This window comes from Petaurus breviceps, unplaced genomic scaffold (genome assembly GCF_028583685.1).
Source record: "Petaurus breviceps papuanus isolate PSGF00001 unplaced genomic scaffold, PetGlider_PUasm1.0 186, whole genome shotgun sequence".
NCBI classification, from domain to species: domain Eukaryota; kingdom Metazoa; phylum Chordata; class Mammalia; order Diprotodontia; family Petauridae; genus Petaurus; species Petaurus breviceps.
In genome coordinates, this window is record NW_027185798.1 from 15,786,820 (window position 1) to 15,799,203 (window position 12,384).

The 12,384-nt window shown below is 50.6% G+C and overlaps 1 protein-coding gene across 1 annotated transcript in view; it reads right to left on the bottom strand.

Moving 5' to 3' along the window:
- Positions 1-8,486: 8,486 nt before the first annotated feature.
- PIGL (phosphatidylinositol glycan anchor biosynthesis class L) overlaps positions 8,487-12,384 on the bottom strand; it is a 144,139-nt gene continuing 140,241 nt past the window's right edge. Inside the window, exons 6-7 of the mRNA XM_069089597.1 lie at positions 10,518-10,651; positions 8,487-8,989 (exon numbers count right to left, since the gene is read on the bottom strand). Of these exons, the coding sequence (XP_068945698.1) occupies positions 8,891-8,989; positions 10,518-10,651 (233 nt within the window). The 3' untranslated portion in view covers positions 8,487-8,890. The remainder of the gene's footprint in view (positions 8,990-10,517; positions 10,652-12,384) is intronic.

Genomic DNA, 12,384 nt, shown 5'->3' on the forward strand with positions numbered 1-12,384 from the left:
TTCACAGGCATGGGTGACTGGTGACCTGTATCGATGACTGGAGGGTCCATCTCAGTAAGATCAGAGACTCGTGGGTGTATATAGTTTGTCCTAATAAATGCAACTTCTTGGGAATGGCAGAGAGAGGATTTCTGCTTGGGTATTAGTGGGACTAAGTGGTCTCTAGCAATTGTTCCAGATAAATGTCAGTCGATGGAGGGCAGAAAAGACTGGGACCATGAGGCCATTGTCGAGGGTGAATGAAACAAGGCAGGGCTAGTGGAGGACGAGTCAGCTAGACTGTGGCTCTTGGGGGAGGAAGCCACCATTTATTCTCTAACTAGGTATGAATTCTGTTTCTATGCTGCTGAAGGACTGAAAGTGCTTTCCGTGACCCGCTCAATTCTGGTATTCTGAGACAAAGGCCTTTTCCTCCTACCACAGTTATGGTCTCAGGGCCCTTCCAACTCTAAGGCCCTCTGCGTGTCCCAGCTTCTTTTCCACCCAAGTCCCCTTGGTTCAATGCTCATGTCCATGACTGAGGCAGTCAAAGAAAAGCAATAGTTGGAACATAGAGAAATGCTTAGCTATTGCTGTTCCCCAGTGTCCTGGCTGTGTTCAGGGCCCACTTGAGGAGGTGGTAGAGGCTTGGGGCCCCTCCTAGGAGTGGTGGGAAAGAAAATCACCCCATGCTCCCCAAGTGTATTTATCCAGGTGAAATCTGGTGAGCCAACACACATCCTAAGACTTATCCAAGGGTGTAGCAGCAAGCACCCTAGCGTCTCTAGGGTGGCTGCTCACACAGTTTCTTAGATCTGCTTTGATAAAGGAAAGCAACTCAAAATGGGTTAACAAGGTTACTTTAATCAGTCAAGCATATATCGTTTACCTAGCTCAGGGGAAAAAGGTCAGCACCCCGAACTTCAGAGTATACAGACAGAATTATCAAGACAGAAACAGATCAAGTAGACAGATTTCCAAACTGTCCAACCATTACATCCATACCAAATCAACATCTGGGTTTTTCAAAGGGGAGAGGGCCCTCTCAGCAATGGCTTTCCAGAGTTTCATCTGATGAAATCACAGAACACTTCTCAAAGTGAGCCCCAAAACAAAGCTACACATCAGGGCTTATATAGCCTTCTCCTGGCTCAAAGAATGTAACAACCTTATTGACTCACTGCCCAATCAAGAAGTATCTACTGAAAAATAAGCCTCCCACCCCAGGCTCCAGGTGCACTTTAGCCTAGGGGCAGGAAAGATCTTTAAATTTACATTCCCATTACAAGAGGTGATGGATTCGAAGTGCAAAATGAGACAGGCTTTTTTGGAAAGAGCCAACCTGAAAATTTGTTTGCTTCACAATGTGCATTTGTTACAAGGATTTTATTTTTTCCTCATTTTTTGTGGGTGAGGGGATTGGAAAGAGTGAGGGGAACCAGGAATAGAGTGGCTAAAAGAGAAGAAGAATGGGTGTGTGAGGGAGAGAAGGAAAGAGAGAGAGGGAGAGACAGACAGAGACGGAAAAAGAGAAAGAGGAGAGAGGGGAGAGAGAAAGGAGAGAGAGAGAGGAGAGGGAAAAAGAGGGGAGAGAAAGAGAGGGGAGAGAGAAGAGAGGTCATTGAAGCATATTTTTGAAATGCAAAGAGAACAGAAGGAAAGCCAGAAGGAATCACAGACAAGTAAGACAGCTTTGAAGGCGACATGTTGAATTTGTTATATACTTAAAAAGAAGGGCGAGCTTTACATGATGTCTATTGGCAGCTTCATATACAGCCCTCTCTGTTCTACTTAGTGTATGTAAGTGCTTGTTTAAATTGACATTTTTGAGTTCAGAATTTTTTTTAAACAGGGGGTTAAAAAGAAATTCAGGGAGCAGGCATCCCTGGGCTTCAAGAGTAATCCTGGAGGGGAAAAGGAACCACAAATGGGCGTCAGGCAGTCTGAGGATGTGTGGAGATGAGGACCAGTGGGAAGAGAAGTAGACCTTGGGCATCAGGAGAGCTGGGTATTAGTTGTAAGACCTTGGGTAAGTCACGTCCCTTCTTCTCTACATAATGAGGGGGCCTGACCCTTCCCCATTGTTCCCTATCCACCTCTGAGATCAGACCACCCCTGGCCCTAGACTTAACCTTTTTATGTCTGGAGCTGCTGCCCAGGACCCCAACGTCCTAACTGATGGTTGCCTCTGTTGCCCCAATACGTCTAGCACTGGCTCTAGCCACAGTTTCGTCTCCCTGGCCTCCAGGTGTGCCTGCTCATTGCTTCCAGAAAGGACATGTTAATCTCCCAGGCTATAGCTCCGCTCACCATCCCCAGTCACCCCTGACCTATGTGTGCTGCCTACCTGTAAGAATATCGTCTCCCTGAGGACAGGGACCACTTAGCAGTGTGGGATGCATATCAATGCTCATTCATTCATTCACTCATTTATTTATTCATTCTCTTAGCTCTTTTTCAGCTCTATAGTTCAGGGTAGGGGGGGGAAGGGAAGGAGAGAAGGAGGGAATAGAGAGGAAAGGGGTGGAGCCAAGATGGCAGAACAGAAGCAGCAACTTTTCTGAGCTCCTCCGTGAATCCCGTGACTAAACTTTAAAAAAGTGAATCTGAACGGACTTTGGAGTGTCAGAATCTACTGGGAGACAGAGCCCAGCAAAATCCAGCCCAGGAAAGCTCCCACGTGGGTCCGGGCAGGGGAAGTGCAGAGCACGTGGGAGCTGCAGCAGCTCAGCAGACTACAGAGAGCAGACTACAGCAGAGAGAGAAGGAGCCCCAGCCAGAGGACACCCCACCCCAAGGGCCGGCAGACACCCCACCCCCAGGGCCAGCGGACTCCCCCACCCCCAGGCTACCCCCAGGGCCAGTGGACTCCCCCACCCCAAGGGCTGGGGGACACCCCACCCCCAGGGCCAGGAGGACTCCCCTACCCCAAGGGCGATTCTGGACGAAAGGATCCATAGGAGCTGGATAAGAGAAAGCTCAGGGCCCACAGCAGAGACAGCAGCTTCTTCCCGGGCTATCAGCCCCCAGCCTGGAAGGGAAGTTTAGAAATCGCCTGCCTGTTTTTCCAGGGGCTAGGATGACAAAGTGAACTCTGGCCGCTCTGATTTGTCCTTCCTGACCTAGAAAACCCAGAGATAAGTGTCCCACCCAGAGTGAAATCCTGAGACACTGGAAATAGCCTCAGGCTTGGAAGTCACTGAGAAGGGGTGTAACTGAGGCAGCAAGGAGTCTGAAGAGAAGAGGGGGAGGGGTCCCAACAAGCCCTACCTCACCTGACCAGCAAAAGCCTGCCAGAAAGGTAGCCCAGGGGCCTAGAGGCAGAAATCTGGAGTGGCCAGACCACCCCTCCTCCACAGAGTACTCTGAGAGCATCTGCACAACTCAAGGGAAACACTGAGAGTCCTGGCCTTGGCCTCAATCTACACACCCAGAGGCTACAGCACATAGGCACCTAGCTCCCAGCCTGGGAAATTAGGAAGTAGGAAGTTACAATGGGAAGGAAGAAAGCTGAGAAGGAGAAGGGGAAGACAAGAAAATCGATCAGAGCTTATAGCAAGCAAGAACAACCAAATACAGAGGATAACATGGACTCTATACTCACACCTGAGACCACAGAGGGAAATATGAATTGGTCTCAAGCCCAAAAAGCATTCTTGGAGGAGCTCAAGAAAGATTTTAAAGGCCTTATTAGGGAGGCAGAAGACAAATTTAAATCTACAGTGACCAAACTGGAAAAAAGTCTCACTGAAGAAAACAAATCCTTAAAAATAAAATTAGTGAACTAATTGGAGAAAATGCCTCCCTAAAAAAGGACCTTCAAAAACTAACCAAAGGGGGGCGGCCAGGTAGCACATCGAGTAAGAGCACCAGCTTCAGTGTTGGGATGACCTGGGGTTCAAATCTGGGCTCGGATAAAATACTCACCCAGAAATAACTGGCCATGTAACCTTGAGGAAGTTGTTTAACCCTGATTGCTTTAAAAAAAATAAAACTGACCAAAGAGAATAATTCACTAAAAATTAGAATCAGTCAAATAGAAGCTCAGGACTCTATGACGCATGAAGAGAAAAAAGAGAGAAAGAAAGGGAAAGAGAAAAGGAAGGAGAGACAGAGAGATGGAGATGGAGGGAGGAACAGAGAGAAGACTTAATCGTCTAAAGCTCAAACCACTGGCATAGCTTAAGTCTTAAAAAGCCAAGTCCAAGAGCTGGGGCTCCTCAGACTTGACAGACTCCTTGGGGCACTGTGAATCAACACACCCTCCCAAGTAGGGGTATGGCAAATACCACAGTAAGAGAAGCTTTCCTCCCCTGCATCAACACTGTATCTTTGCTGAATGTCCTTCCCACACTAGAGTGAAGTGAACATCTTTTGTTGAATGTTGGCTGGTCTAAGAGAGTCTCATTTTGTTCCAACCCCAACCTGAATCGCTGGACACACATGGACACACAGCCTGAAGAGGCCTGGCCCTAACCACCTCTCCACGATCACACATAAAGCCAGGAAGTGTCAGAATCAGGATTTGAACCTGGGATTTCCTGAATTCAAATCTAGTCCTCTGGTGGTCACACCACACTGTCATTTACCTTTCTGTAGACTTAAACCAGCCCCTTTCTTGGCCTGTAATTGGACACAGAGAAGTGATGCTTTCTCAAAACAAAGGGTAAAGTTAAAGAATCTGAGAAATACCAAAATTTAAAAAACCATCATGCTTTCCTCTTTGTACACTGCCTGCTGGATTTAGAGAAATGAGTTTGTCTTATGGATGAGAAGAGTGTGTGTGTATGTCTGTGCATGTGTGTGTGTGTGTGTGTGTGTGTGTGTGTGTGTGTTTGGGGGTTTCAGCCAAAAACTTGGCCAGCTGCTTCCCTTTCATTCACCTTCCAGGTGCCCCGGTTTACTGTGGGCCCAGGAAGAGAGGAATGTTTGGGATGAGGCTGTGGGAAAGAAACCCCAGAGGCCAGAATTGGGAGACTGGTCAGTTGTGTGGTGGTGGACTTGGAATTCAAATTTCTCACTTGAAAACCTCAGCATACTTGCCACTCTCAGCCAAGACTCAGTTTCCATCAGTGATGTGGCTCCTTCCTTAAGAACTTCCTGTTTACTTACCAGGTGGAAGAATCCAGCTGGGCATTATGGTCTACCTACCACATTAAAAAAAACAAACAAACTTTCCTGACTTTTCTCCTGTGGTCAGGAGGCACCAAAGTCCCCAAACCTTTCCAGGCTTGGCTGTGTAAACACGTGTGATCAGGGAAACGGAATTCCCATGTTTCTGTTTTGCTTACACCTTAACTGGATTTCTCCAGCCTTACAGACCCAAGGTCTAAGCTGAAAGGGACCTTGGAGGCCGTCAGTGCCATTTTCCTCACATTATAGATGAGGAAACAGCCTCAGAAAGATTAAGTGATTTCCTCAGGTAGCAAGTGTCAGGGCAGGACGTGCCCCTGGGTCTCCTGCCCCATGGTAGATCTCTCCTTTCTTACCTCACATGGAGATCTCCTTAGCCAGGAATAGGTTAAGAGTGGCCTATGTGGATAACAAAGCAGGCTTTCTTCTTATGGGCTTGTTTTTCATTGTTACAAGGGAGTGTCCAATTCCTAAAAGGAGTCCTTACAAAAATGACATACAAATGAAAGCCGCTTTTTAAGAAGAGAAAGGAAAATGAAGTGGATTTGAGAGGAAAGAGAAAGCCATGGGAGACACCAAGGCCCCCAGAGCAATCATATAAGAAAGGAAGGGGTCTTAGCTGTGCTAGAGACGGGTGACTTTTAGCTGAAATGAGTGGTGGGAAATCATAGCAATCAAGCTTGCCCCCAAGAGGAGACAGGAACATGTACCTTCCGCTTTTCCTCCAAGAGGCGGGGGACTATGGGTGTGGATTTCTGCATTAACATTGGACTGGGTTGGTCTGTTGGTTAGTTTTACCAAACTATTTTTTCCTGCTTTTTTATTCTTTGTTTTGAGATATAGTGAGAACTGAAGGTGATATGAAAACAAAAGATAGCTCACAACCTTAAAAAAGAATTCATTCTCTTCGTGTTCTGACACAGCCTTGTCCTCCCTGGGTACAAGACCCAGCCCCACCATACTTTTTCCCCTAATGGGCCTTCCTCACCTGTGTCCTTCCCACAGTCCTCCACAGAGGCTACCCACAATGGGAGGGGGGGGTGCAGCAGCTTCTCTAGGTCTTTTCATATTTCATGGCTTCCACTGTGACCCCAGGCCACCCATCTGCTACCTTCACTCTCATTGTTCCTCTCCAATTAGGCCTCACCTTGATACCTTTTCTCCCACTGCCCATACACACATTCCTTTAAATAGTGAGCTCTGCCCCTCCCTGGCCCCAGTCATTCAAATCAGAGTCCACTGTAGAGAAATTTGGTTGAACCACAGCTTCTTAGGAGTATGCCTGCTGTGCTCAAATTCATTAGGTTGGAAGGAAACTGATTAATGACTGAGGTCCCCTTTTGGGGAGCCCTCAGGTTGACGTTCACCTCCACTCTTCTCATCTACTGAGAAATGTCTGGCATTGTGGAGGTGACCAAGAGAGTCAGAGAATTAGAGAATCTCTGAGTTGGGAGAGACCTTGGGGAGTTCACCTCCTCTGGAACTCCCTGATGGGTTGTATTTGCATATAGGAACACAGATCTCTGAGGTAGGGGCCTCAGAGGCCATGTGGCCCAACTCCTTTGGTTTGCAGATGAGGAAATTGAGCAGAGGTGAGAGACTTCCCATGGTCACATGGGAAGCAAGAGGCAGGATTTGAATCCAGGTCATCTGCATCCAGAGCCAAGACCCTTTCCTGGTCTTCAAGAGCTTTGAGAACTTCAGCAATGAGGAAGCAATTCCTTTACAAGGCATCCCACTTTTCTAGAGCCCCCATAGTGGAGAAGTTTTCTCTTGGATTTAGCATAAATTTTTATCTTAGATAGAAGTTTTCCCTTAGAGGTCGTGTAAACAACCTGCCTCTTAATCACCCACTGTTCCAGGATCTGCCTTTGGGGAAGGGGGGCAAGGTGGGGCCCAAGCAAGACCAAGCTAATCCCTTTTCCATTGGCCAGTTTGAAATCCCTGAAGATAAACATCGTGGGCCCTTTCAATCTTCTCTCCTCATCCTGGGGAGTCCCCCAAAGCCTGTGAGTCAGTCAAAGCCAGAGAAGGAGCTGGAAGGACCCCATGATCGTGCCTCCATTGGGAAGCAGGAGCTGCAACCAATAATGGAAGAGGAGATGGGTGGAGGGCACGGAGAGGGGAGAGTCCCAGGGTTAGCCCTTCAGCTGAGACAGTTAATTATCAATTTGGAGGGACTTAAGCCTGCAAGAAATTGAGTTTCTGGCACCTGGTTGGCCCTGAGCTGTTGTTTTGCAGGTTCATGAACTCAGTATTGAGAAAGTGGCCCATGGGGTAATGTCCAGGGGACCCTGAGGCTGCATTATTATTGTTTTTCTGGAGCTTGAAATGTCTAGGGGGATTGTAGCTCCTTCGGTCAAAGACATGGTGGCCTAAGAATTCTAGGTTCATAAGCCTCCATAGGCCAACATTAACTTCCTCAAAGCAGTGAGACTGGGAAGAGCTGGAATCTCGAAAAGTCTTGGTTATTGTTCCTGTCCTGGCTTCGCCCTTTCCTCCCTGTTTGTATTAATAGTCCCACAATTTCCTTTTCCTAATCATAGATCAAAGAGGATCAGAGCAAGGAGAGAATCTAGAGATCAGCCTGTCACTATTCAGCTCCAGAATCCTCAGTGGCTCCCTAGTGCCCACAGAGGAATGTTCAAATTCCTTTGCCTCGTTGGTATTTCAGGCCCAATACAAACTGGAACCACTCTACCTTGCCCATGTTAACTGGTGTCACTTCCCTCCATGCAGCCCATGCTCTTTGTTAGACTGGGTAGGTCTCTGCCCCCTCCCCATCCAGGTAGCACAGAACCCAGGCTTTTTGAGTTGGGCTGCCTATCCAATGCAATCCCATCCCCCTGGCCACAGCACTGGTGGACTGGACCCCTCTGAGGTGCTTGTTTTGGAGGTCAGACCTGGGAGCTCCCCAGGAGGAAGTTGCCTCCATCAATGCAGGTGCATGCTTCTTCTCTTACACAAAGCCTGGGTGTGTCAGAATTGGGACAGAACCCAGGTCTTCTGACACTGAGGCTGACCGCTCTCCGTTGGGGCAGAGATGATGGCTGGGAGGTGCTCAGAGTTGGCCAAACCCTTGGGAGGTGATCGGTCAGCGGGGGTTGTTATCCTTGCTTTACATATGGGGAAACAGAGGCTTGGAGGTGAGAAATGACCTACCTGGGCCGACACAGGAACAGAGCCAGCTTTCCTGCCTCCAAGTTCAGCCCTCTGTGCTCTACCTCACAAGAAATAGTATGGCAAGGGGCAGCCCAGGAATCAGGAGGACCCTAGTTTGGTTCCAGCCTCAGACACTCACACACACACACAAACTAGCAAGTTACTTAACCCCTACTGCCCTCCAAAAGGCAAAAAAAAATTAGTAAGGCCAATTTGAAAATATCAAAGCTTTAATGGAGAAAGAAAAGGGACCAGCCCTCTGTCCCTCACTTGATTGGCCCTTTGTCCTTTCCCTCCCATATCATCAGGCCCCAGAGCACAGAGAATCACTGAGCTGAGGGGCTCAGATCTGTCCAGTTCTCCACCTTCTCAGGCTTTTTGCTACAGTCAGTCCCAGGCTGTGAGAAGAAGGGCAGAGGCTTATTGCCTACAGCAGCTCAGGGGGGTGACCTCTGCTCTCTGCTTCCTGGAGTCCTCCTTCTGCCTTGGGAAACTGAACACTTGTAGGTGTAGACAGACCTTTCAGGTGTAGACGGACTCCGGGTCAGGGCTTGACAGGCCCTCGTCTCCTTGGGACACTCCGCCTTTGTTCCTGGGTGTTCTAGACTCCGCAGCGTTAGAGGAAGTTCAGCGAGTTGATGACCATGAAGCGAGAGAAGGTGATGTAGAGGTGCCGGAACCAGAGGAGTTGACTCCTGTGACAGAACATGGCCTTCTGGGGGGGGGGTAGGGGGGAAAGTACAAGGATGAGGACCTGTGCCAGCAGTGACAGCAGTCCCAACTGAGGCGGGCAGGACCCTCCCCGGAGGCTGACAAAGCTCTCCTGTCTTTGCGTGTCCAGGGCTTAGGACAGGGTGTGGTGATGGGGAGATGCTCGCTGGATTGTACAGAACTCCCTGAGCTGGGCTGGGCTACCATGATCACCCCAGATGTACAGAGGAAGAAAGGGAGAGGGACAGCGGCTTGTGGAGGACCCCCAGCCAGGAAGATCCAAGGACAGCAAAGGGAGAAAGGCCCCAGGCAGCCACCGGGGCCTCCCCCCACCCTGTCCAAAGGGTCCTCAGGCCACATCACAGCCTTCCCCCATCAGAACTGCCCTTGATGAATTTCAAGGTCAGGAAGGAGGGCAGAGGCTTTGGGGGCCAGAGATGGCTGGATGGGGAGACTGAAAAGAAACTCTGGTATTGTCCAAGTACCCGGGCTGCAATCTGGACCCTGCTAGGAATGGCTGTACGACCAGGCACAAGTCATTTCTGCTTTGTGGGCCTTGCTTTCCCCATTTGTAGAGAGGGTGCTGGTCTGGGTGACCTGGCAGTGCCACCCCTTCCCTCTGTCCAAAGCGCCCCAGTGCCCTGACCGCCCCTGACCTCCCCTTCAGTGCTCTCCTCAGCTCTCATGGCTTCAACCTTCCTCTTCTCTACACAGAGAACGTCCCCCCCCCCCCCCCCCCCCCCCCCCCCCCCCCCCCAGCTCCAGTCCTGAGTTAATGACTGAGCCTTGGATGTTCTAATCTGTCAGTCCCCCAGGCAGCTGAAGCTCCACATGAAAGTTCCTCTGGTTGCCCAAGGTGAATGCCCTGGAGTCTTCCTCCACTCAAGTCATTCATATTCATGACATATTTATTAAGTGGGCAGCTAGGGGGTCCAGGCTCAGCTACATCCTAGCTGTGTGACCCTGGGCAAGTCACGTAGCCATTTGCCTCAGTTTCCTCATCTGTCAGATGAGCTGGAAAAGGGAATGGCAGACCCCTCCAGTATCTCTGCCAAGAAAGCCCCAGTGGGGGTCACCGAGAGCTGGACACGACTGAAATGACTCATTCAACATTTACTAAGCACTTACCTTGCCCCAGTCACCTTGTAAGCAGCCGGGGTGCTGCTGTTCATGCATTCGTCCATGTTCAGCTCGTCAGGACCCTGACAGAGGGTTTTCTTGGCAAAGATACTGGAATGCTTTGCCATTTCCTTTTCCAAAACCACTGGGGTAGACCAAGTCAAAATCCCAAACAAGCCTTGCCCTCAAGGAGCTTACGTTCTCCTGGAGTAACTTGCTTTCCTGGGATTGGATGAGGAGGGGGACAAGTTCCAGTGACCACTCCCCTCCCAAAGAAACTTCTGACCTGACTCCCTAACCCAGAATAGAATGACAGGTGGCAGCCGCTGGTCCTCTCAGTGCAGGCCTGCCAGAGGCCCGGGAGGCTGCTGGGTTTTGTCTCTGACTGTGGCAGTGGGGCATGGGACCCTTACCTTGGCCTGCTCTGCTTCTCTTTTGGTTAGTACGAAGAGGACGTCTTGGGTTTGTAACCATGTGAAGGGCAGATCCAATATGGACAGGTATTTCCGCAGTATATTCACTGAGTCCAAGGTAAGGACTGAGCACCCTGGAGAAGGGATTGGGTAAGGGAGGCAGGGAGAGGAGAAGGAAGGGAGAGCAGAGGGTTAACTCCTTCATTAGGCGCTCCTGGCTTCCTCCCACCTCCCTTTCCCCCTAGCCACTACACTGCTTGGCCTGTGGCATTCAGAAGGGAACACGGTGGCGGGAAGACATCACTGGACTAGGAGCCAAGGGCACTCAGCTAGGCCCCAAGTCATGGCGTGACCGACCTTGGGCAGGTCCTATACCCCTCTGTAAGAGAAGCTGATTCCACAGAGGCTTCTAGCTCTGTTGGTTCACATCTGTTCTGGCCACGTCTTTGGAGGCATTCTCAGGGGACACTAAAGCTGACTGGGGTGCCCTGGCCTCCTGCCACTCCTTCCTCCTCACACCCACCCCCCCCTGGCTGTGGGTCCTGCTTTCAGTCTGGCAGGTGGAAAGAATGAGCTTTTCATGGAGGAACAGCCCTCACTGTCCATCATTCCCTGAGAGCCCTTTCTTCCCCTTTGTCCCTTTGTGGCCAAAGAGATGGGAGGCCACAAAGGGTGGTAGACCACCTCCTAGATTTAGAGTCAGAGATCTTATCAGGGGTGGGGAAGTCTGAGGCCTTGAGGCCACATGTGGCCCTCAAGTGCAGCCCTTGAATCCAAGTGGCCTGAAGACCACAGGTTCCCCACCCCTGGTGGTTAGTCACAGAACCCCCTGGGGCTCTGTTTGGCCCACTATAAAAATGGAAGGGTCCCTTCCAGCCCCAAATGCCCCAGCTCCTCCCAGATCGCTCAGGACATTCAGCACAAAGCAGGCAGCCGCCCAGTAATGCATTCACACAAAAACCTAGGCTAAGGTTTATATGGCGCTTGGGGCTGGCAGACCACTTTCCGTCTGCTGCCTCTTGTTGGATCTGCCCAGACTGCTTCTGTTTCTCCCCGCCCTGCTCCAAATGTTCTGCATCAAGCTTCCCCTGACTCCTCCCTCCCTCCTAGACTGCCTCATGGGGTGTAACTTCTTAATACACAGTGCGGCCCTACTGCCCACTCCATTTACCCAGGGATCCCCCGCTACCTGCCTGCCGGGCCAGTAACATCTGGCCTCTTCCTCTTGCTTTTCGCCTCAACTTTGGGCATCTATGTGGAGGGATCCCAGGGGGCTGCACTAGAATCTAGGAATTCTTAACCTGCAGACCTTGAATCTGTTTATTTCTATAACTATTTCCATGTAATTGGTTTCCTTCCTGACCCTAAGAGTTTTATCTTATACATTTAAGCAGATGATTTTGAGAAGGGCTTGCAGGCTTCCCCAGGCTGCCCAAGGGGCCAGTGACCCCTGCCCTGGTGCTCCCTAAGGGAAGCTCTCATCTCCCCAGGATGCTGCTCTCCAACAGGCCCCATCCGGAGGCTGGGGATCCAGACTGGGGTGGGGAAAGGCTGGATGAGGGGGCAGTTCCAGCGTGGCCTTGGGAGTGGAAGGAGAGGCTTAGCCCCGAGGTGAAGGTCACTGAGCTGTGCCTGCCTGGGAGTGGGCTGCAGTGAGGGTCTGGGAGCGGCAGATGGCGCTCAGCACTGCTCCCTTGTGGGCAGCCGACCACGTGTGACCAACCTGGGGTAGGCAGGAGGCACATGGGCTCTCCTCTCTGGGGCAGGCTTTGGAGCCTGGAACTTCTCAGATCAGAGACCTCGGCAGAGCTGCTGGGATTCTTGGGTCCCGGGCAGGGAGTGGGGGACAGAGGGTCCTGGGCAGGGG